The sequence below is a fragment of the Hyperolius riggenbachi genome, chromosome 4 (assembly GCF_040937935.1).
Source record: "Hyperolius riggenbachi isolate aHypRig1 chromosome 4, aHypRig1.pri, whole genome shotgun sequence".
NCBI lineage: Eukaryota > Metazoa > Chordata > Amphibia > Anura > Hyperoliidae > Hyperolius > Hyperolius riggenbachi.
The window spans coordinates 193,103,469-193,129,341 of record NC_090649.1 but is presented as its reverse complement, the minus strand read 5'-3'; the positions used below and the strand labels follow the sequence as shown (position 1 = coordinate 193,129,341).

The 25,873-nt window shown below is 46.7% G+C and overlaps 1 protein-coding gene across 1 annotated transcript in view; it reads right to left on the bottom strand.

The window, feature by feature from the left end:
- The window catches only part of LOC137504740 (probable cation-transporting ATPase 13A4), a 169,098-nt gene that overhangs the window by 131,994 nt on the left and 11,231 nt on the right, over window positions 1–25,873 (bottom strand). The window contains exon 2 of the mRNA XM_068233323.1: window positions 14,932–15,124. Coding sequence (XP_068089424.1) covers window positions 14,932–14,997 — 66 coding nt within the window. The 5' untranslated portion in view covers window positions 14,998–15,124. The remainder of the gene's footprint in view (window positions 1–14,931; window positions 15,125–25,873) is intronic.

The following is a 25,873-nucleotide window of genomic DNA, read 5'->3' as shown; positions in this document are numbered from 1 at the left end:
GGCAGCGGCGGGAGCGCGGAAAGTACGGATTTCTCCGTCCCTGGGGGTGAAAGGATGGAAAAAGGGACAGAGAAATCCGTACGTGTGGGGGTAAAGTGGTTAATTTATTTGGTTCAATAAAATTAACAGCATCATTGAGTTTTTTTCCCCTCAAGAGGAGGTAAGTTTACCTGTACCTCCTCTATTTTTAAACTGTTTTTAATAATTTTATTTACATATTTTGTGTAGGTAATTTTGGCAGAACATGATGCATGTGTCACATTGTTTTCAATTGTGTTTTTTCTGTTCGTCTCCTGTGGTCTGGCTATTCATAAACCCATTTTTCCATATGAAAAACACGTTAACTCTAATATTAATCCTTTCTCTAATGTCCCCTGCCACGGTCCACGTTCAGTTTCTTCAGTTGTCATCCACTGTGCCTGTGCGGCCCTGGCCACGCGCATCCTCGTTCATGCTCCCATCGCCAGGAGCGTCCTGAGCAGGAGCAGTACGAGAAAATCTCTACAGCAACTGATCCAAATATACAAAACTCTCATAGATTGAAATGAGTTTCTTGGGACTAGGTTCCCACTTCTTCAAGGACATAAAGAAAGTAGAATCTCCAATGAGCCGTAGGGGAGCCTAGCGCCTCAGGCCTTGTCACACAAAATATGTATATATGCCTGCAGTTGGCAAAAATGAAAGTGAGTCGCGGGGAGGGACCGGGGGATGATTTGGAAACGGTGTGGGCACAGGACGGCTGCAGAGGGCTGGCAGAAGGCCCAGATAATTGAAACTCTTTAGCATCATTAATTTGTAAAGGGGAATACTAATTGATGATGTGGGGACTTAAAATCCCCCCCCCCCCCAAAGAAAATGGCTGGCAATTAACATTAGGCCTAGGTTCCAGACAGCGGTCGTGCAGCCCACATTGTGTCCACAGTCCAACCGCACAACTGGGACATGGCAGTTTTCAGCCAAGACACCTCCAAACAATTACGCAGCAATTGTGTTTTGGGTTAAATATAGCATTTTTTGCAGTTGTATCCTTTGGAGGCAGGTGGAAGATGGCTTGCTCTGGTGGTGTGAGCCCTGGAGTGAGTTGTTTGCACCTGTCCTCCCCCCCCCCCCCTCTGGAGTGTTGTGTGTGAGCCAGCCCTGAGCTCTAAAGCTTGGGGTGACCCATGCTTCACTCCTTTCTCATGTGGTGCCCCCAAGTTAATGCGCCTGTAGCAGAACGCAATGGACGTTAAGGTAAGTGCCTGTTTTTAATATTGGGAGGTTGGAGTGGACGGCTCCCCCCGGCGCTGGCCACGCTTGGGGGGGTCGCCTGCGCCACCCAGCCTCCCCCTCCGGGGTGCTGCTGTGGTTCCCAGGCGGTGAGAGTGCCTGGGACCCCGCGGTCCCCCGGTTGTATGGGGGCATTGGGAAGCCTCCCCGTGGCGCTCCTGGATAGTGCTAATGCGGCATGAACAAATTCCCGCAGGGCGACCGCTTTGCGGTATTCGTTTTTTGACCCTGCATAGTTTGGCGTGTGAAAGCAAATGCATATTTGCATGAGCATTGCCTCCCAGTGTTCCTTTCTGTGATTGGGTGCCAGGGTTTAGGCTGACATCATAAATGCAGCCAAGTTACTAGGCAACCACGTGCCACCCGTGTATGAAGAACAGAGAGTGCACCCAGAGCAAGCGGGGACATGCGGAGGTTGGGGACAGGTAATATTTAACATGCATTGGGCACCAGGGAAGGGCACTTAACATTAGTGGGAAAGTGTCAGGGCGGCGAGGTGGTCTATTGCTATGTATTGTTGGTTGAGGAAAAGGAACTATCCAGTTTTGTATTCCACATGTTTCTCCAGAGATTGTTTGCTGCAGACAATTAGCAAGGAACATGACTTTAAGCAGCAAAAAGCACTTTCTGTACAGGAACTCCCGACGCTTCTGAGAATTCTGAGCCACCCAGAACAAGAAGTTCCCACCCAGAACATGAAGTTCTGGGTAGTTTAAAATTCTCAGAAGTACCTGGAGTTCCTGTACAGAAAGTGCCTGTTGCTGCAGGAAGCCATATTCCCTGCTAGTTCCAGGTCATAGCAATTTTTATCCACTTTTCAATCTAGACAAGATTTAAAGTCTGCTGTGTTTGAAGCACTTTATAGATATTACTCAAAGAAAGATAAATAATTATTATCAACCTGTGTTAGATCAGTTCAGACTCTGATGAATCAGGCAATCTGCAAACATGAACAAGCCAGCTTTAATGTTTTCCTAATTGCTTCCAATTACACCTCTCTTTATTATTCCTCTTTTTACCTTTGCCATTGTCAAAAATCTTCAGCACTCAGCAGCACTCTGGTGTAGCAACATAATATTGTGGCAGAGTGCCCTTATGTAGGCAATTCACACCTGTTGTATTACCCAGGCTAACGGGAAACACCTGCTAGTAGAGAGACAGAAAGATGGAAGTTCACAAAGCTCCAGATACCACCAGCAGGCAAAACATAGATGGAGAGAGGATAGGAGTCTGGCACTGCTGTTCATAAGTTTATTGAGAGCTATAATAAGACACTTACAGTTGCATGATTAAGGAGCTATATGCGGCTCTGTGGGCGTTTGGGCTGGAGATTCTTGTAGATGATCATTTTACACTGCTGGTGCTTGTTCCCTGTGTATGAACGGCAGTGCCAGCCTCCTTTCCTTTCTCCATATATGAATTGTTCAGTTTGCCCATAGGCTGGAGAAAGCAGAAATCCACCACAGGTAAGACATCCGCCATCTTCTGCCGCTGCATCTGGGGGTCACCTTTAATAAGGAGACCACCAGAGCTCCCCGTCAGTCCATCCGTCCTTGCCTGAAGCCCCCATAGATGAAGCAGGCAGCTCCAAGCAAATTAAATGCAGCCGCCAAACATCCGCCGCCCCTCGCTGCAAGTCTTGTCACTGGAGATTCAATGATGCTTTGCCAGGGCTGAGAGATAATTACAGCAACTGGACTTAGGCAAGGACGGATGGACCGACGGGGAGCTCTGGGGGTCATCTTATTAAAGGAGACCCCCAGATGCAGCAGCGGAAGATGGCGGCAGATGTTTGACGAGTCGCACTCATCTCCCGGGGAAGTGAGGCAGCAGTGCCATAGTGCTGAAGGACAGCACCACAGCACAAAACCAATCCTCTATCACCTGGGATATGGGAGCATCGCTCAGGCTATCGCCTGAGTAATGCTCCCTAATGATCACCATCGCGCAAGTAAAAATGGCAATAGAATTTGCCAGTAATCCTCGTGCGGTGGCAAAGTGATAGGTAGCTCGCATTTGCAAGCTACTTATCATCTGGAATAGGATATGGCTCTATGAGTAAACATTTATTCCAGAAGTGGTAATAGACCGTCACTAGCTGGGCCCCCTTTCAACCACACGGTATCTAACACCACCTCTTATGCCCATAATCTTTCAGGTTTGCTTGTAATATTATATGAGTATGTCTCAAATTAGTTCTACATGCTTATATTATTCTGCACATTCCTGTATAACAATGTCTTACTTTTCTTAAGATTTACTTTAGTGGTATTTGTTACAATGAGATGATTAGTCTTAGATCCACATATATTCTACATTAGACAGTAGAGTAGTAGGGGTGTCTCAGCACTAGTGTTGGGCGAACAGTGTTCGCCACTGTTCGGGTTCTGCAGAACATCACCCTGTTCGGGTGATGTTCGAGTTCGGCCGAACACCTGACGGTGCTCGGCCAAACCGTTCGGCCATATGGCCGAACTAAGAGCGCATGGCCGAACGTTCCCCGAACGTTCGGCTAGCGCTGTGATTGGCCGAACGGGTCACGTGGTTCGGACCCGAACGCGCTCTGATTGGCCGAACTGTCACGTGGTTCGGGTAAATAAATACCCGAACCACGTCATATCTCCGCCATTTGTCTGTGGGTTTAGCTTTGGGTAGGCAGGCAGGGTAGTTCGCGCTCCAGCCACGCTAGCCAGGGTCCCCCCTGTCATTGTGTCACTGCTGGGAACAGTAGTACACCGCTTGCTCAGCCACACTATATAGCATTCTGTTTACTGCCACTCTGTGTACCTCGCTCAGCCACACTATATAGCATTCTGTTTACTGCCACTCTGTGTCTGCTGGGAATAGTGGTACACCGCTCGCTCAGCCACACTATATAGCATTCTGTTCACTGTTCTGTGTCTGCTTGGAATAGTGGTACACCGCTCGCTCAGCCACACTATATAGCATTCTGTTTACTGTTCTGTGTCTGCTGGGAATAGTGGTACACCGCTCGCTCAGCCACACTATATAGCATTCTGTTTACTGTTCTGTGTCTGCTGGGAATAGTGGTACACCGCTCGCTCAGCCACACTATATAGCATTCTGTTCACTGTTCTGTGTCTGCTGGGAATAGTGGTACACCGCTCGCTCAGCCACACTATATAGCATTCTGTTCACTGTTCTGTGTCTGCTGGGAATAGTGGTACACCGCTCGCTCAGCCACACTATATAGCATTCTGTTTACTGTTCTGTGTCTGCTGGGAATAGTGGTACACCGCTCGCTCATCCACACTATATAGCATTCTGTTCACTGTTCTGTGTCTGCTGGGAATAGTGGTACACCGCTCGCTCAGCCACACTATATAGCATTCTGTTCACTGTTCTGTGTCTGCTGGGAATAGTGGTACACCGCTCGCTCAGCCACACTATATAGCATTCTGTTCACTGTTCTGTGTCTGCTGGGAATAGTGGTACACCGCTCGCTCAGCCACACTATATAGCATTCTGTTTACTGTTCTGTGTCTGCTGGGAATAGTGGTACACCGCTCGCTCAGCCACACTATATAGCATTCTGTTTACTGTTCTGTGTCTGCTGGGAACAGTAGTACACCGCTCGCTCAGCCAGAGTATATAGCATTGTGTTTACTGCCACTCTGTGTACACCGCTCAGCCAGACTATATACCATTGTTTACTGACACTCTGTGTACACCGCTCAGCCAGACTATATACCATTGTTTACTGACACTCTGTGTACACCGCTCAGCCAGACTATATACCATTGTTTACTGCCACTCTGATTCTGCTGGGAACAGTAGTACACCGCTCGCTCAGCCAGACTATATACCATTGTTTACTGACACTCTGTGTACACCGCTCAGCCAGACTATATACCATTGTTTACTGCCACTCTGATTCTGCTGGGAACAGTAGTACACCGCTCGCTCAGCCAGACTATATACCATTGTTTACTGACACTATATAGCAGACTATATAGCATTGTGTGTACACCGCTCAGCCAGACTATATACCATTGTTTACTGACACTCTGTGTACACCGCTCAGCCAGACTATATACCATTGTTTACTGCCACTCTGATTCTGCTGGGAACAGTAGTACACCGCTCGCTCAGCCAGACTATATACCATTGTTTACTGACACTCTGTGTACACCGCTCAGCCAGACTATATACCATTGTTTACTGCCACTCTGATTCTGCTGGGAACAGTAGTACACCGCTCGCTCAGCCAGACTATATAGCATTGTGTTTACTGCCACTCTGTGTACACCGCTCAGCCACACTATATAGCATTGCGTACTCTGCCAGTCAGTGTGTATATTGCTGGGATCAGTAATACTCCACTCACCGTCAACCACTATATGAGCTCAACATGAGTTCCCCAGAGACCTCCGCTGTGAGCAGCACTCCCAACAACAGCAACAGCCAACGCCCCACGCAAGCTATAACATCCACCCCAGCAGCCAGTGGTCAGCAGCAGCCCTCCCCGGAGGAGAACGTTGTGTCCATCAGTCCGTCGCCAGAGCGATTAATGAGGGCTGCCATTGAGGAGATGATGGGGCCTGATGTGGAGGAGGAGGTCTGGCTCAGGCCAGCATCCCAAGTTAATGTTGAGGACGATGAGGGGTCTGTGTCTGGGGATGTTGGGGTGGCAGAGGTGGTGGGTGGGTCAGACTCAGGAGAAGAGTTGTATGATGAGGATGATGATCGGGACCATCTGTATGTGCCTCAGAGTCCGACCCCGGAAAACATGTTGTATCGTGTGTTTAGGTACTAAAATCTGCGTTCCCTCCCAGTAGTGTTGGGCGAACAGTGTTTGCCACTGTTCGGGTTCTGCAGAACATCACCCTGTTCGGGGTGACTATATAGCAGACTATATAGCATTGTGTTTAATGCCACTCTGTGTACACGGCTCAGCCACACTATATAGCATTGTGTTTACTTCCACTCTGTGTCTGCTGGGAACAGTAGTACACCGCTCACCCGCCACTGTATAGCATTGTGCTCTGTGTCACTGCTGACAATAGTGGTACACCGCTCACCCACCACTGTATAGCATTTCTGTACTGCCACTGTACTGCTGCCAGTCAGCGTGTACTTTAAGGATAAGTGAAATGAGGAAGAAATCCGGTGAAAGAGGGAGGGGCAAGGGAAGAGGTGTTTCCCCTGACGGTTCACGTACAGGCCACAGGGGAGCACCCAAGAAAACCCACTCAATACTGCCCATGTTGTCCAGGACAACAACCCTCACAGATCCAAAAGAACAGGACCAGATAATTACTTGGATGACCTCTCAAGCGTCCAGCAGTGGGTTAAGCAGCACCAGCACATCACGCACGAGGTCCGAGTCCTCAGCCAGTTAAAGTCTGGGCTTTCTTTGAAGACTGCACTGAGGATGTTACCATGGCGATTTGCAAGGTGTGCAAGACCCGCCTGAGCAGGGGGAAAAGTATTAACAACCTCTCCACCACCAGCATGAGCCGCCACATTCTATCCAAACATCCCACTCTGTGGGCAAACGCGGCAGGACAGGGTACCACCAGCAACACTGCCTCCCTTGGGTTCACCAGACTCACCACCAGACCCGCCTCAGCAGCAGCAGTAGCCCAGCCATTGCGTGGTTCACAACATTCACAAACATCAGACGATGCTGACACTGTCACTTTCCGGACTAGTGCTCTTGAGGTCTCCCAGTGTTCATCAAACACAACAACCAACAGCCCTTCGGTGTGCAGCGCTACGGTTGAGTTGTCTGTCTCTGAGATGTTTGAGCACAAGAGGAAATTGCCAGCAAATGACCCCCGGGCCGTGGCAGTAACAGCCAGCCAGCATAGCCAAGCTTCTGGCCTGCGAAATGCTGCCATATCGAGTGGTGGAGACAAACAGCTTCAAGGGCATGATGTCAGTGGCCATCCCACGTTACGTGGTTCCCAGCCGCTACCACTTTGCGCGCTCTGCAGTGCCTGAGTTGCATGAGCACGTGGTCAGCTAAATAACCCGAAGCTTGAAGAATGCCGTTGCCTGCAAGGTTCACCTCACCACTGACACCTGGACGAGTGCGTTCGGCCAGGGTCGATACATCTCCCTTACCGCGCACTGGGTGAACCTTGTGGAGCCTGGCAGCGATTCCTCACCTGCTACGGCGCGGGTGTTGCCCACGCCGCAAACAGCTGGATAACAACAGCAGCACCTACCTCTCTGACTCCTTCTCCTCCAACGCATCTCAAAGCTGTACCTCATCCGGAAATGCTAACCCAGCACCAGCAGCAGTAGGATCGTGGAAGCAGTGCAGCACAGCTGTTGGCATGCGTCAGCAAGCGTTGCTGAAGCTGATCTGCCTTGGGGATAAGCAGCACACAGGGGAGGAAATTTGGAGGGGAATAAAGGAACAGACGGATTTGTGGCTGGCACCGCTGGACCTGAAACCGGGCATGAAGCTAGACACCTGGCACGAACTGGCAATGTACGCAATAGAGGTGCTGGCTTGCCCGGCAGCCAGCGTTATGTCGGAACGCTGTTTCAGTGCTGCCGGAGGCATCATCACAGATCGGCGTATCCGCCTCTCCACAGAAAATGCAGACCGTCTGACTCAAATTAAAATGAATCAATCCTGGATTGGAAACGACTACGCAACACTCCTGGACCCCAACCAAGTAACATGACCGATGAACATCTGGGATGGTTTAGCGTTTCCGGTCCCTGTTTATTGAACCTCTCATCTGTATTACATTTATGACTGCATGGCGGCAAAAAGCATTGCTGCTATATCCGCACGCTTTTTGTCCTCATGCAAGGCCTGGGTTGTTGTGTCTCACAAAGCGTGGCCTTCTCCTCCTGCGCCTCCTCCTGTTCCATCACGTGTGCTGCTGCTGCTGCTGCTGCTGCTGGGTTACCGTTGCCGGTCCCTGTTTATGGAACCTCTTATCTTTATTACATTTATGACTACATGGCGGTACAAAGCATGCTATCCGCACGCTTTTTGTCCTCATGCAAGGCCTGGGTTGTTGTGTCTCACAAAGCGTGGCCTTCTCCTCCTGCGCCTCCTCCTGTTCCATCACGTGTGCTGCTGCTGCTGCTGCTGCTGCTGGGTTACCGTTGCCGGTCCCTGTTTATGGAACCTCTTATCTTTATTACATTTATGACTACATGGCGGTACAAAGCATGCTATCCGCACGCTTTTTGTCCTCATGCAAGGCCTGGGTTGTTGTGTCTCACAAAGCGTGGCCTTCTCCTCCTGCGCCTCCTCCTGTTCCATCACGTGTGCTGCTGCTGGGTTAGCGTTGCCGCGTGGTCCCTGTTTATTGAACCACTTATCTTTATTACATTTATGACTGCATGGTGGTACAAAGCATGCTATCCGCACGCTTCTTGTCCTCATGCAAGGCCTGGGTTGTTGTGTCTCAAAGCGTGGCCTTCTCCTCCTGCGCCACCCTCCTCCTGTTCCATCACGTGTGCTGCTGCTGGGTTAGCATTACCGGTCCCTTTTCCTGGAACCTCTTATATGTATTACATTTATGACTGCATGCCGACAAAAAGCATGTTACCTGTGCAAAGAAAACAGACATTTCCCCCATTTAAAAGACAGTTTTCCCTTTGAAACTTTAAAATCGATTTTCTCAAAAACTATAAGCTCTTTTTGCTAAATTTTTTTTTCCTCTTGTACCTACTCCCAAGGTGCACATACCCTGTAAATTTAGGGTATGTAGCATGTAAGGAGGCTTTACAAACCACAAAAGTTCGGGTCCCCATTGACTTCCATTATGTTCGGAGTTCGGGTCGAACACCCGAACATCGCGGCCATGTTCGGCCTGTTCGGCCCGAACCCGAACATCTAGATGTTCGCCCAACACTACTCAGCACCCTAGAGAAAAAGACACGAGACAAAAAAATGGGAGCCCAACAGTGCAATATGTTTTCATATATGGGGTATCAACAGGTAAGATAATTGCACTACTCACAAAGGTGAGTTGCAGAGGGGCAACTGACCACAGGAAGCAGGTGGAGACAGAAAACCTGACTCCACTTGGGCTGGTCCAGCCAGACCTGGGTGTGGTCGCTCTACTTGGCAAAAGACAGATTATCCCACAATGAAGATGCACAGTGTGTGCACACTAATAAACATGCCTGATAACACCTGTTCACTGTTGCAAACGGTGCAACATCCAGTTAAGCAAAGAACCATATTACATTATTTCAAGACCTAATCAAGACCAAGATTACGGTCTCGAAAAAGCCCTAATCAAGGGGTGAAACGATCATCGACCTGCTTCCGCACTTCGGTCTGTTGCATCAGTGCCTGTTATATCAGTACCTTTGGGAATTGATAAGTATATGTGTTTTATTATATCTGGCGTTTTATTAAATCTGACGATTGCAATTAAAGTTATGGAAACATTAACTGTAGAAATCGTTTTCTCCTTGGATAAAATAAAAGACAGATTATCGCTATGATTTGAACCATGTGTGGTCTGTCTAGACCCCTCCAATAGGGTATGTTGGGGGGTACATAGAGCACAATTTGGGTAAAGAGGCACCCCAGTATGAATAAAATTGAATTAAAAACAAGATAAAAATTGAAAAAAATGAAGTGGCTTAGCTCAATGATGAGATCTTTGTATAGGAAAATAAATATTTATTTAGTACAGGCAACGCGGTTCACAAATCTAAGCCCGCTTCCTCAGGCCAATAACAGTGCCAATTGCAAATAGCCGATCAGCAAAGTGAGCCTCCCTCTCTCTCAAAGGGAGGCTCCTTTTGCTGATCGGCTATTTGCACTTGGTACTGTTATTGGCCTGAGGAAGCGGGCTTAGACCTGTGAAACGCATTGCCTGTGCTAAATAAATATTTCTTTGTCTATACAAATATCTTGTCATTGAGGTAAGCCACCTCATTTGTTTCAGTTTTGTCTTGTTAATCCAATTTTATTCACACTGGGGTACCTCTTTATCAAAATTTTGCTCTACATTAGACTGATGCATTTAATTAAAGAATTAGTTACTTCCCGCACTGGTCTCCTGTGCTTTCCTTCAGCAGCTACAGCACTGCAGCTCAGAGCCGGGACAAGGTCCTTCAGCACCCAAGGCTGAGACAGCAAAGTGTGCACCTCCATCCCTCTCACCCCAGCCGTCACACACTGATTGCTATTAGACTAAGAGGCTCCCTAGGGCCCCCAAAATCCCTAACACCTTAATCTCTAGTTATCTGGCTTGCAGTCACTGCTATGTATGTCATTTTCTTATTTCTTTGTGCTTCAAACACAATTGGGAATGATAGCAGAATTAATTGTGCGCCCCCTCCTATACTGCGCCCTGAGGCTGGGGCCTCTTCAGCCTCTGCCTGGGCCCGGCCCTGCCTCACTGCCCAGCCACCATTGTGGTAACGCTGGACAGTGTGGGGATTTTATCTACACAAACTTTGATTTTATGAAAGAGACTCTCCCTTCTAAGGGATAGAGTCTCGCTCAGCCCATATGTACCTTTGGCAGGCGAACGCGAACCACCGAAGTTCACCGGGAACCGTTCGGGACATCTCTAATCTTAATGGCTCAAAATCTAGCCTTGTATTCCCAGCATAAGTGTGCTCTCCTTTGTGTTTTTCTCACCCTCTGTCCTATATAGATCTTCATTAGACTTCACCTACATAAGTTAGGGGAAACTTAATCATCTTTCTTCTTTTGACAAAGTTTCTCTATGATCTCCAATGCTTGATTTCCCATAAAGTGTACTTAAGCCATAGCAAAAAAAAAAAAAAAAAATGAGAAGACTCTGAAACTTGCAGAGGCTCCCCTTCCTCCCACCCCCACCTATGGCTAACACTTTAGTAATAATGTGCAGCCTTTTGATAATTTGCTCTTGGTAGGATAGAGGGGACACAATGCTGTTATATTACTCCTCTTTCCACACAGATGAACATACTTCGCACCGAAGAAAGCTTCCATACAGCTAAACATATGTAGCACCCCAGAAAGCTTCCACACAGCAAGAGGCGTAGCTAGGGTATTCAGCGTTCAGAGACAAAGACAGTTTTTGTGCCCCATCTGGCCAAAATGGGCGTGGCCATACATCAGAATGTGGTCAAGGTCATGGGTGGAGTCAAATGTAAAAAATGCTTTCTAGACAGCCAGATGTGTCTCCTTCCCTCCTATAGATAGCCAAATGCCCCTTCCCCCAATCAGACAGCCTGAGGTGCCCCCCTTTAGATAGCTAGATGTCCCCCCCCCATAGATAGCCAGATGTGCCCCCCATTTAGATAGCCAGATGTGCCCCCTATAGATAGCTAGATGTGCCTCCCTTTAAATAATCCGATGTCCCCACCCCCCATTTAGATAGCCAGATGTTCCCCCTTTAGATAGCTAGATGTGCCCCACTTTTTCTGCACTCCTCTGCAGAGGGAGAGAAAGAAGCAGGGGCACTTTGGGCAACCAGCGAGCTGCCTCTTACACATGTGGGGTGCCCTCACAGTGCTGCACCCGGGGACATAGGTCCTCCCTTGCCCACCTATAGCTATAACTCTGCACACAGCTGAACATATTTAGCACCTTAGAAAGCTTCCACACAGCTGAACATATTTAGCGCCTTAGAAAGCTTCCACACAGCTGAACATATTTAGCGCCTTAGAAAGCTTCCACACAGCTGAACATATTTAGCGCCTTAGAAAGCTTCCACACAGCTGAACATATTTAGTCACTTTGAAAGCTTCCACACAGCTGAACATATTTAGCACCTTAGAAAGCTTCCACACAGCTGAACATATTTAGCGCCTTAGAAAGCTTCCACACAGCTGAACATATTTAGCGCCTTATGCTGGGGATACACGGGTCGACAAGCTCCTCGATTAGCTGCCGGATCGACTCCCGCTCGTCCCCGCCGGCGGTCCTTATCAGCCGCTGGATTCCCTGCCATTGTCCACCGGCGGGAATCGAGCGGGCGCGGGTCGAGCGGCATGATCGGGCCTGCTGAACATTATCAGCTGGCCGGATCAGCTGGTCGATACACGGTACAGAAACGTACCGTGTATCCCCAGCATTAGAAAGCTTCACACAGCTGAATATATTTAGCACCTCAGAAAGCTTCCACACAGCTGAACATATTTAGCACCTCATAAAACTTCCTGGGTGCTGTGCACATTTTGCTGTCTTCAGAATATAATGAGAAGTGCTTAGACCTAACACAGCTGAAGGGATCAGTAATGAATGAGCAAGGTGACACACCTCATCACAATCTTTTGAAATAAGATACATTTCTTCAGGGGTGCAGCTAAGGTTTTTGTGGCCCCAAGCGGACTGTAGCAAGAGGCCCTATCCTGCGGCGCGCGATGGGTGTGGCTATCCCGCATAAGTGGGCGTGGCCATGACATGTGGGTGGAGCAGGAGGGCGGATTGGGGCGGGGCTGTTTGCGGGGAAAAAATGGATGTTGGGGTGATTGAGGCGCGCGTAGCGCGCCGAAAGATTGGCGCGGCCATGACATTGTATGGGCGAAGCTTAACCGTAGCACAGCAAATATAGCCAACTATGACCATTAAATAATAAATGCAGCAACAGTTACCCCAGACACCAGAAAATAAAAACGCAATTTGGGCCACATTTCAGCAGAAATCAAACGCAATTAGGGCACATTTTCAGCAGAAATCAAACGCAATTAGGGCACATTTTCAGCCGAAATCAAACGCAATTAGGGCACATTTTCAGCAGAAATCAAACGCAATTAGGGCAGAGTTCAGCAGAAATCAAACGCAATTAGGGCCACATTTTCAGCAGATATCAAACGCATTTAGGGCACAGTTCAGCAGAAATCAATCGCAATTAGGGCCACATTTTCAGCAGATATCAAACGCAATTAGGGCACAGTTCAGCAGAAATCAATCGCAATTAGGGCCACATTTTCAGCAGATATCAAACGCATTTAGGGCACAGTTCAGCAGAAATCAATCGCAATTAGGGCCACATTTTCAGCAGATATCAAACGCATTTAGGGCACAGTTCAGCAGAAATCAATCGCAATTAGGGCCACATTTTCAGCAGATATCAAACGCATTTAGGGCACAGTTCAGCAGAAATCAATCGCAATTAGGGCCACATTTTCAGCAGATATCAAACGCATTTAGGGCACAGTTCAGCAGAAATCAATCGCAATTAGGGCCACATTTTCAGCAGATATCAAACGCATTTAGGGCACAGTTCAGCAGAAATCAATCGCAATTAGGGCCACATTTTCAGCAGATATCAAACGCATTTAGGGCACAGTTCAGCAGAAATCAATCGCAATTAGGGCCACATTTTCAGCAGATATCAAACGCATTTAGGGCACAGTTCAGCAGAAATCAATCGCAATTAGGGCCACATTTTCAGCAGATATCAAACGCAATTAGGGCACAGTTCAGCAGAAATCAATCGCAATTAGGGCCACATTTTCAGCAGATATCAAACGCAATTAGGGCACAGTTCAGCAGAAATCAATCGCAATTAGGGCCACATTTTCAGCAGATATCAAATGCAATTAGGGCACAGTTCAGCAGAAATCAATCGCAAATTCGCAATTAGGGCTGCGGCTGCAAAAAGAAAAGAATTTACTCACCTGGCAGGCTGGCACTGGCAGAAGTCTTCTCTCCCTGGTCTCCTCTCCCGGCCGGCTTCTCAGGCGCGCAGTTCCCACGGAGCTCCCTTCCTGGCTTCCTCCTCCAATCTCCCGCGCTGATTCATGCAGGGCTACGGGTCGGGAAGATGGCCACCCGAAGCCCTGTACTGGAGACATAGTCTCCAGAGCAGGGCTTCGGCGGCGGCCATCTTCCTGTAGCCCTGCTCTGCTCTGCCAGCCCGGCGGGGCTGCGGGGAAAAAGTGACGTCACGCCGACGTCACGGAGCCGCCGAGGCCCCTAAGATTGTGAGGCCCCAAGCGACCGCTTGGTTCGCTTTATGCCTCGCGGCGCCCCTGCATTTCTTGTCAATTCAACCCATCCTACTAATGACTAATCTCACTCTCTCAACTTCATTCACTCATTGTTATCCAGTAAGGTCTAATCTCATCCTGGATAATCCACTCATTTTTCACCCAGTCCTCAGCAAGCAGTAATCTTATCCAATCATTCTGCAGTATTCACATCACACTTTTACATGTGTGTGTGTATGCTGCAAATGATGATATTATTTGTTTAACTCCCTGAAAATGCTTTGAGCATGTAACGTTTACAGATGCTACATCCATACAGCAATCCAATAATCTTCACCAAGTATTCAGCAAGTAGAAACTTTATCCAGTCATCTTCGCCCAGCATTCAGAAATGGTAACCTCATTCACTCATGGATGGTGACACAGCATATAGCAATGGTTAACCTTCTAACTCCATTCACCTAGCATGTAGCAATGAGTAAGCTATATATTTATATTCTCTCAATCCTCAGGGAAATGTGCATTTTGAACATCTAGACATGTAAAAATCATAGAAAAGTGTTTATAGATATTTAGCATTGCAAGTCACTCAGTTTACATTTTTTTCACTAAATTTTCACAAGAACATTATATTATGCCCTTCTTCGGAGAGAGAAAACCGATAAGCCTAAAGAGGTTAGCCACCCTATGGAATACCATTATGTTTGCACTATGTTCAGCATGATACTATTTCTTTTTACCTGTGGTTACGTGACACATAAAACAGAGAACACATACCATCTCATTTTCCTCTCCTTCATTTATCATTGCACTGTGGTCAGCATTATCTTCTTTGCGTTTCATCTTTCAGGAGTCTTGACAGATAATTCCCCACACTTTGAAGGCTGGTAGCATCCAACAGGTTACCGTAGCTGCAAGTAGCTGCTCTGGTTCTTAGAAATATTTTGATCTCCTGTCTGGGCAGTGGCACCTGCAATGAATACACACCTTTTTAAGTAATACTACAGGAAAGCTTAGGCAACCCTACTTGGAAGGTGTTCAGGTGCAGTTAAAGACCTAGATCTTCCTTCTATTTTTAAATGACTATGATAGTTCATTTGCATTTATTAGTAATGTGCATTGTACATTTCACAACTTATTTTTTGCAATAAATGTTATCAAAGTATTGTAAAAAAAAAAAAACTAAGGGAAATGGCGGCAACAATTTCCATTAGTACAATCTGATTGCATCGCGATTTTGGTCCAAGTGCAATCGTCGTCCTGCCGCGTTTTCAATGCGATTGAGCTCTACTATACTGAGACTGAGTATAGTAGCTCAATCACAATCGCATAGTGGAAAATGAAATGCTATCGCAATCCAGTTTCATAGTAAAAAAAGACCCCTTACCCAGGAAATCAGATCACCCAGCACACCTCCTCCCACTGCTAAGAAAGATCAACTGCATCACTGCTAATATATATATATATATATATATATATATATATATATATATATATATATATATCTCCAATGATAACTGAATAAACTAGAGCTGTATTCTTGCAGTGCTGGTCACAAATCAAAGTATATAGTGGCTGCCTTATTTATTTCCTCGTAGACAATACTACTTGCCTGGCTGTCCTGCTGATCTTTTTGGTTGCGGAAGTGTCTAAATCATAAACCTGAAACAAGCATGTGGCAAATCCAATCAAACTCCAGGCAGAGCACCTGATCTGCATGCTTGTTGAGGGTCTATGGCTAAAGGTATTAGAGGCAAAGGAAAAGCAGGATAGCCAGGCACTCTGCATTGTGTAAAAGGAAATAAATATGGCAGCTACCACATCCCTCTTCCGGTGTCCTTTAAAACAAACCTGAAGTTAAAGTAAACTGATGAGATAAACAAATGTATCTATAGTCTCACATCTTTCCTGGACTCCTTATACTCCTATTGCCACTAGGTAATGGATCAGAAAGGGATCTAATACTTGCTCACACACTGCACACCGTGTGGGGGGTCCCGCCCCCATGTAATATGTACCCCCCCCCCCCACACACACACACACACACACACACACACACACAACTCGGTTGTGCAGAGTGTTGTAGTCTCACTTATCTTGTGTTCCACCTCCTGCCTGTACCATGTGACCCCACCACATGTACTGAAGTCAGTACATGCAGAGAGGTCACGTGATACAGGCACCCGGTGGCGATGAATAAAAAAAAAAAGACAAGGGACACAGGAGGAGGCAAGCAAACCAGTGAAAAGATGGGCCTGTAACACTCTGCTCAGCCCAGGGCTATACATTACATTGGCGATACCAGCCAGAGGTCCATCAATCATCATGATTGAGCCATTTGATCTAGATCTTTCCAGCATGCCAGAATGGTTGTTTTATCGGCATGAAATCATTCAAAATGATGATCAGGCGGTCACTCATGTTACGGTATCTTACAAAAGTGAGTACACCGCTCCCATTTTTGAAACTACTTTATTACATCCTTTCATGGATCAAAACTGAAGAAATAAAACTTTTATACAATGTAAAGTAGTCAGTGTACGATTCTTTTCATGGGATTCTTATAGCCTGAGCCATCTTTATATAGAGCAACAATTCTTTATTTGAGGTGCAATGAAGTAGTAGAAGCACTGGGCACCCAAGATGAATGCTTATAAATTTATTCCAACAGGTACATGAATAGACAAGGCATCAATGAGTAGTGACAGAAGGTCTTCTACTGCTTCATTGTGACTCTACGACTGTGAGCACTAAGGTGGCTTGTGGAACCAGGGTACAGTGCATCAGCCCATTGAGTGCCAGCCATTCTTTGGACTCTCTCTCCTTTTGATTTTCTTTCTTTGAGGTCCTCAGAGAGTCCTCTGTCATGAGATGCCATGTTAAACTTCCAATGACCTGTATGAGAGAGTTTGAGAGAGATAACACCAGATTTAACACACCTGCTCCCCATTTACAACTGAGACCTCGTAACACTAATGAGTAATGTAACCCCTGGGGAGGGGGAAAATGTGTAATTGGGCAGAATTTTGTATTCATCCAGATAGACACCGCTGAAGTCCGTGCGACCCCCGCTATTACCCGTGCAATATCAAGTTTAGGAGAGGCACACCTTACCGTATGCTGATAGGTGCATAGCCAGGATGCAAAAGCCACATCAGTCCAGCATAAAAGATTACAGTTTGGCTAGCACACCTATGTCGATATTCTACAATATTTTATTCCTTATTGTATGCACAACATGACAATGGTTTCGGGGCCGCGAATGGTCCCCTTCATCACATAAAGTGCAGACAAACGATGTCATACGATGACATGACATATGTCTGTACTTTATCTGATGAAGGGGACCCTTCGTGGCCCGAAACAATTCTCATGTTGTGCATACAATAAGGAATAAAATATCCTGGAATATCGACATTGGTGTGCTAGCCAAACTTGAATCCCCGCTATTACCCAGGGGCTTTTCCGTAGCGGCAATTGGGGAAGGGAACCGAGAGTTCCCCAAACCAATCGCAGTGCCTGGAGTGAATTTACATGACCCGATCAGGGGCCATGTCCATAAAGACAGAAGAAGAGTAAAGTAAAAAAAAAATCAACACTTCCTGGAAAACCAGGGTAGAGTTTCTAGTGCTATCTAGTGGCAAAAAAATTAAATTGCACACGCCACAAATTTTGTATTAAAAAAATAATACAATTAACCCCTTCCAAAGCTCCTCCCACCCCAGTTACCAAACAATCACGTTATAAAACAGTTAAAAAAATTAATAGTTGCCTTAGGGACTCAGCTTTTTTAATATGTATATCATGAGGGTATATTACTGTTATTTCAGTACATAAGGGCTTGCAATTGACCGAACACAAAAGAAAATACACCTTTACTTCCAAATATTATATTGCCATACATTGTACTAGAAGCATAATTTAAATGTTGTGATAGCTGGGACAAATTGGAAAATAAAGTTGGTGTTTTTTTATAGTAGCATTGCTTATTTTATAACTATAGGGGATGGAATTGGAGAAACAGTGTGTTTTTTCTTTTTTTTCTTGTTTTTGCCAAAAATGGATAGAAAATAAAGTATTTACTGAAAACAAGTATAGATCCCAAAAAGCCTAATTTGTAGTGAAAAAAAAAAGCTATAGATCATTTGCGTGAGAGAAGCAGTGATAAAGTTATGGCTAAATGAATGGAAGGAGTGCTGACAGGTAAAAATGTCTTTTGGCGTTAAGGTAAAATGGGCTATAGGCTGAAGTGGTTAACCAGGCACCATTGAACAGCTATTATTTAGGATCTTGTCACACATGAGTTATAAAAAAAATGACCAGGCTGAAAAAGAAACTTGTTGTATAAATTGTGAAGCATATTGAAGCATTTCAGAGTCGTTGGAAAACCAATAGGTGGAAGCAGTACAAAATGCTTCAAAATGGCACTTAAAGGGAACCTGAAGCGAGGAAAATTATTTAAAATAAACACATGACATAGCTGCAAATGAATATTGCATACTTACTTCACGGTCAGTTCCTCTCAGAAGTTCACAATTTTCTTCTTAAAATGATCCCTTCCAGTTCTGACAATATTTTTTTCAGAACTGAAATATACCAGTTGCTGTCAGTTATATATCAGCAGCTGTCAGTTACAACTGAATGTGCAAGGTAATGTCCATGTTTCCCTATGGCTCAAGTGGATGATATTACAGTTTAACAGTGTGCTGACCAGGAAGCTGTTAGTGGGTAATAGCCATTTTTAAAATGGAGGACGGAGAATTCCATTGATCACAGTGGACAAACAGGACACAGGAAAAAGAGATTGAGTAGTAGACTACACAGGAGGTAATTATGACCTGTATATGGTTATGTTGACTTTTTATTTTCAATTCAGGTTCTCTTTAAAGAAAACCCGAGGTGTGTTTAAAGAATGTTGTCTGCATACAGAGGCTGGATCTGCCTATACAGCCCAGCCTCTGTTGCTATCCCAAACCCCACTAAGGTCCCCCTGCACTCTGCAATCCCTCAAAAATCACAGCCGTGCTGTGAGGCTGTGTTTACATCTGTAGTGTCAGTCTCAGATGCTCCCCCGCCTCCTGCATAGCTCCGGTCCCTGCCCCCGTCCCTTCCCTCCAATCAGCAGGGAGGGAAGGGATGCAGGCGGGGACTGGAGTTCTGCAGGAGGCGGGGAAAGCAGCAGACTGACACTATAGAGATAAACACAGCCAGCTCTGACAAGCTGTTTGTCAGCAGCGTGGCTGTGATTTATGAGGGATTGCAGAGTGCAAGGGGACCTTAGGGGGGTTTGGGATAGCAACAGAGGCTGGGCTGTATAGGCAGATCCAGCCTCTGTATGCAGATAATATTCTTTAAACCCACCTTGGGTTCTCTTTAAGCATTCTGAAAAGCCTATTTGCGATTGTGAATAGGGCTAAAATGCCTGGTATTTTTTAACGCCTATATGTGAACATGTTCAGACCATAACATTAGGGCCTGATCACACACAAGCATTTAAAATGCAACTCATTTTGGACTCATCCACAGTTGGACATTTCAAAATGCTTCAAAGTGCCTTTTTAACAAAACAGGTAAAATGGGCACCAGCCCCTATGCAGCTAATGCACACTAAGAGTTTGGTTATAATCAGGGCCATTTCTTGGGCAGTGCGGACAGGGCGACCGTTCTGGGCGCAGACTGGCAAGTAGAAGAAGGGGGGCTCATGCAGAAGGACATAACCACTAGAGGGCTGGTGATGGGCGGTACAGCCAAATGGAAGAAGAAAGAAGATTACCAGCGCAATCACCTTCCTTGACTCCTCCTGGGCTGCCTGCATCAGACATCAAGTCAGCATCACACCTGATGTCCTGTAGCGGTACTGCAAGCTGTCAGTTTAATCACGCATGTGCCGTATTGTCACGCCGACCGCTGTGATGATGCGAGGCGACCGGCATGGTGATGACGGCTGTGACATTTAAGGAAGAGGAGCCCGACACTCGGTCCCAGTGTCGCGGGGAGCCGCCGGGCAGCCATTTCTGGACAGGCCCAGGGAGAAGAGCCAGATGGACGCTGTGGGATCTTCCGACCTACGGTGGGCTGCAGAAAGCCCCAGGTGAGTACCAATTTCGTTTTTAGTCAGAGCTCGGAGTCCCTTTAACTTGTCTGGGGGTACACACTGTCTAATTCTGTTTGTGTGGAAACCTTACCTTATGATGTTATTTGGGGGTTCACTCTACCTATATACCTTATATACTCGCGTATAAGCCTAATTTTTCAACACAAAAAAATTACTGAAAAGTTACCCCCTTGGCTTATATGCAAGTAAGCGGAGCAGAACGGATGGTGGAACAGGTTTTGTTACTGGCAGAGAAGCGTAAGGATCGTGCACTAGTTATCAGCACCATCCGTTCTGCTCCGCTTACTTGCATATAAGCCAAGGGGGTAACTTTTCAGTAATTTTTTTGTGTTGAAAAATTAGGCTTATACGCGAGTATATAAGGTATATAGGTAGAGTGAACCCCCAAATAACATCATAAGGTAGGGTTTCCACACAAACAGAATTAGACAGTGTGTACCCCCAGACAAGTTAAAGGGACTCCAAGCTCTGACTAAAAACGAAATTGGTACTCACCTGGGGCTTTCTGCAGCCCAGGTCGGGAGATCCCACGGCGTCCATCCGGCTCTTCTCAGTGGGCCTCTTCGCAGTTGTAGTCCCCCGATGGTCATCCCCTAGAAACCCGGCCATGAAATTCATTGCTCTTTTTTTGATATATGTAAATTTAATTTAGATTACAGTTACGTTTTCTACATTTACTGTCATTTACCACATTTAAATGTATACTTTTTTCCTTCGAAACTTTAATATTGACTTTCTCAAAAATGATAAAGTCTTGAAAATGTGTTTTCTTCTTGTTCCCACTGTTCTTATCCTGCAAATGTAGTGTTTCTAGCATTTAAGAGGGCTTTTCTATTAAAGGGACGAGCTCAAAATAAAAATGAAATTGGTACTCACCTCGTGCCATCACGGCGGCCGGCATGACAGTACGGCGCATGCGCGATCTAAGCGCGCATGCGCAGTACTGTCACGCCGGCCGCCGTGATGACGCGAGGCGGCCGGCATGGTGATGTCAGGCGTGATGTATACGGAAGAAGGAGCCCGACACTCGGTCCCAGTGTCGCGAGGAGCCGCTGGGAGCCGCCAGGCAGCCATTTCTGAGGGAGGGCCTAGGAGAAGAGCCAGGACGCCGTCGTGGCACCTCCAGACCTACACTGGGCTGCAGAAAGCCCAAGGTGAGTACCAATTTCATTTTTTTATTTTGAGTTCGGAGTCCCTTTAACTGCTAAAATCGGTGGGTTTTTAATCAAGAATACTGACTCGTGATTTGTGATTACATGCGGTTATTCAACTCGAATCGGTAATCCCTTCCTACTCGTTAGGGATGCTCATTCGGATTCCGCGGAAATGCAATTTCCGAAATTTCGATCGGAAATTGCATTTCCGCATCGGAATGCGGAAATCGGTAATACAAGTAGTGATGCTCAAATACCCCTTTTTAAAATTCGAGTTTGGTCGAATTCGAATAGTAAATTATTCGAGGTCAGTCGAATATTCGAGTCGAATAATTTTTACTATTCGATTCGACCTCGGACTTCGAGCTCACTATTCGAGTCGGTATTCGAGCTCACTATTCGAGCTGACTATTCGAATTGGCCTTAAATAGCTTCCAACACTTGTTTTGAGGGTGAATGATGCAAGAAACATCTTTTTTTCCAAGTAACAACAGCAAGTGATTATGTGGGGATGTTCCTTTAAAAAAAAATGTGGAAAGAGAAGTTGTGTCCTTAATTTTGTTCAGTAGTGTTACTGTATATACTTGTTCTTCTTCTTCTTTATCTTTCTTCTTCTTCTTCTCGATCTTCTTCTTCTATATCTTCTTCTTCTTCTTCTATATTGTCTTCTTCATCATCTTCTTCTTCTTCATCTTCTTCATCTTCTTCTTCTTCTTCATCTTCATCTTCTTCTTCTTCTTCATCTTCATCTTCTTCATCTTCTTCTTCTTCATCTTCTTCTTCTTCATCTTCATCTTCATCTTCTTCTTCTTCTTCTTCATCTTCTTCTTCTTCTTCTTCATCTTCTTCTTCTTCTTCTTCTTCTTCTTCATCTTCTTCATCATCTTCTTCATCTTCTTCATCATCTTCTTCATCTTCTTCTTCTTCTTCTTCATCTTCTTCTTCTTCTTCATCTTCTTCTTCTTCATCTTCTTCATCTTCTTCATCTTCTTCTTCTTTTTCATCTTCTTCTTCATCATCTTCTTCATCTTCTTCTTCATCTTCTTCTTCATCTTCATCTTCTCCTTCTCCTTCTTTTTCAATATCGTCTTCTTCTTCTTCACGTATTTCTCTTTTCAATTTTTTTTTTAAAGAAATGCAGCTATTTTTGAGCGTAACAAATAGCTGGTGGGCGCACGCATGTTGGAAGCGCCATTGTATGTGCTCCCTGGCAGTGGAAACACAAAGACAGCAGGAGGTAAATTCAGCAGCAGGAGGAGGAGGATGAGTGTGTGGCAGCAGGCAGTCAATGAGGCAGGCAGCTCGCCGTGACATAATAGCCCTGGTACCTAGCGGTGATACCAGGGCTGTAAATAAACACAACAGGAGGTCCCAGACAGCGGTCGTGCAGCCCACATTGTGTCCAATACACAACTGGGACAACACAGTTTTCAACCCGGGCACCTCAGAAAAATTAAACCTTTTTTTTTTTTTTTAATGGTTTGTTTGGTTTTGGTTTTGCAACCAATATAGCTATTGTTTGACGTAATAGCTGGTGGCAGAGTGGCAGCAGAAGGTAATTCTGTGTACCCTGGCAGTGGGAAACACAGACAGACAGCAGCAGCAGGAGGAGGAATGGAGGAGTAGGCGAGCAGCTATTGTTTGACGTAATAGCTGGTGGCAGAGTGGCAGCAGAAGGTAAATCATCTGTGTACCCTGGCAGTGGGAAACACAGACAGACAGCAGCAGCAGCAGCAGGAGGAGGTATGGAGGAGCAGTGTGAGTGTGGCAGCAGGTAGGCAGCGTGACATAATAGCCCAGGTACCTAGCGGTGATACCAGGGCTGTAAATAAACACAACAGGAGGTCCCAGACAGCGGTCGTGCAGCCCACATTGTGTCCAATACACAACTGGGACAACACAGTTTTCAACCCGGGCACCTCAGAAAAATTAAACCTTTTTTTTTTTTTAATGGTTTGTTTGGTTTTGGTTTTGCAACCAATATAGCTATTGTTTGACGTAATAGCTGGTGGCAGAGTGGCAGCAGAAGAAGGTAATTCTGTGTACCCTGGCAGTGGGAAACACAGATAGACAGCAGCAGCAGGAGGAGGAATGGAGGAGTAGGCGAGCAGCTATTGTTTGACGTAATAGCTGGTGGCAGAGTGGCAGCAGAAGGTAAATCATCTGTGTACCCTGGCAGTGGGAAACACAGACAGACAGCAGCAGCAGCAGCAGGAGGAGGTATGGAGGAGTAGTGTGAGTGTGGCAGCAGGTAGGCAGCGTGACATAATAGCCCTGGTACCTAGCGGTGATACCAGGGCTGTAAATAAACACAACAGGAGGTCCCAGACAGCGGTCGTGCAGCCCACATTGTGTCCAATACACAACTGGGACAACACAGTTTTCAACCCGGGCACCTCAGAAAAATTAAACCTTTTTTTTTTTTTTTAATGGTTTGTTTGGTTTTGGTTTTGCAACCAATATAGCTATTGTTTGACGTAATAGCTGGTGGCAGAGTGGCAGCAGAAGGTAATTCTGTGTACCCTGGCAGTGGGAAACACAGACAGACAGCAACAGCAGCAGGAGGAATGGAGGAGTAATGTGAGCAGCTATTGTTTGACGTAATAGCTGGTGGCAGAGTGGCAGCAGAAGGTAAATCATCTGTGTACCCTGGCAGTGGGAAACACAGACAGACAGCAGCAGCAGCAGCAGGAGGAGGTATGGAGGAGTAGTGTGAGTGTGGCAGCAGGTAGGCAGCGTGACATAATAGCCCTGGTACCTAGCGGTGATACCAGGGCTGTAAATAAACACAACAGGAGGTCCTAGACAGCGGTCGTGCAGCCCACATTGTGTCTAATACACAACTGGGACAACACAGTTTTCAACCCGGGCACCTCAGAAAAATTAAACCTTTTTTTTTTTTTTTTTAATGGTTTGTTTGGTTTTGGTTTTGCAACCAATATAGCTATTGTTTGACGTAATAGCTGGTGGCAGAGTGGCAGCAGAAGGTAATTCTGTGTACCCTGGCAGTGAGAAACACAGACAGACAGCAACAGCAGCAGGAGGAATGGAGGAGTAATGTGAGCAGCTATTGTTTGACGTAATAGATGGTGGCAGAGTGGCAGCAGAAGGTAAATCATCTGTGTAGTGTACCCTGGCAGTGGGAAACACAGACAGACAGCAGCAGCAGCAGCAGGAGGAGGTATGGAGGAGTAGTGTGAGTGTGGCAGCAGGTAGGCAGCGTGACATAATAGCCCAGGTACCTAGCGGTGATACCAGGGCTGTAAATAAACACAACAGGAGGTCCCAGACAGCGGTCGTGCAGCCCACATTGTGTCCAATACACAACTGGGACAACACAGTTTTCAACCCGGGCACCTCAGAAAAATTAAACCTTTTTTTTTTTTTTATGGTTTTTTGGTTTTTGGTTTTGCAACCAATATAGCTATTGTTTGACGTAATAGCTGGTGGCAGAGTGGCAGCAGAAGAAGGTAATTCTGTGTACCCTGGCAGTGGGAAACACAGACAGACAGCAGAAGGGCAGTACACAGCAGCCCACTGTAGGTGTAAAATGTGTGGCTGCAGGCGACGTAATAGTCAAAGTGAACCAGGCTGGCTTAGTGAGCAGGAGCCAGGAGGTGGTAAAGGGTGGTAAGGCACATTAACGATGGTTCCGGCAGCCAGTTCATGTCCCCCTCTCGCCGACAACAGGGGCCAGGAACTCGCCTTCCACCCACGCCTGGTTCATCTTGAGAAACGTCAGTCTGTCCACAGACTTGTGAGACAGACGTGAGCGTTTCTCGGTGACCACGCCACCAGCTGCACTGAAGCAGCGCTCGGACAGCACGCTGGAAGGGGGGCAGGACAGCACTTCCAGGGCGTACTGCGCCAGCTCGCTCCAGATCTCCATGCGCTTGACCCAATACTCCATGGGATCAACAGGGGCATCGCTGTCAAGCCCGCTGTACGACCCCATGTAGTCAGCCACCATGCGGGTCAGGCGCTGGCTGTGACCGGAGGAGGATGCTGCTGCATGCATCTCCTCTCTAGTCACTGCTGCCGGAGCCTCTACAGTCCTGTAGAGCTCGTGGCTGAGAGACAGCAGGTCTGTGGGGCGCTTGCTGCTGCTGGATGCAGGCACCTGCTGCTGCCTCTGTGCTCGCTGCTGGACAGTGGGGGTGGAAGGCTGGGGGAAGGCTTCCTCCAAGCGCTCAACAAGGGCCTGCTGCAAGCTCCTTATTTGTTGCGCTGGGTCTCCTCCTGCAGGCGGCAGGAACTGGCTCAACTTCCCCTTGAGGCGTGGGTCCAACATCATGCTGATCCAGATGTCCTCCCTCTGCTTCATCTGGATCACCCTGGGGTCCCTGCGCAGGCACGTCAGCATGTGCGCTGCCATTGGGAAGAGGCGGGCCACGTCTGCTGGCACATCGACGTCAGTGCTGTCCTCATCCTCCTCCTTTGCCGCCTCATC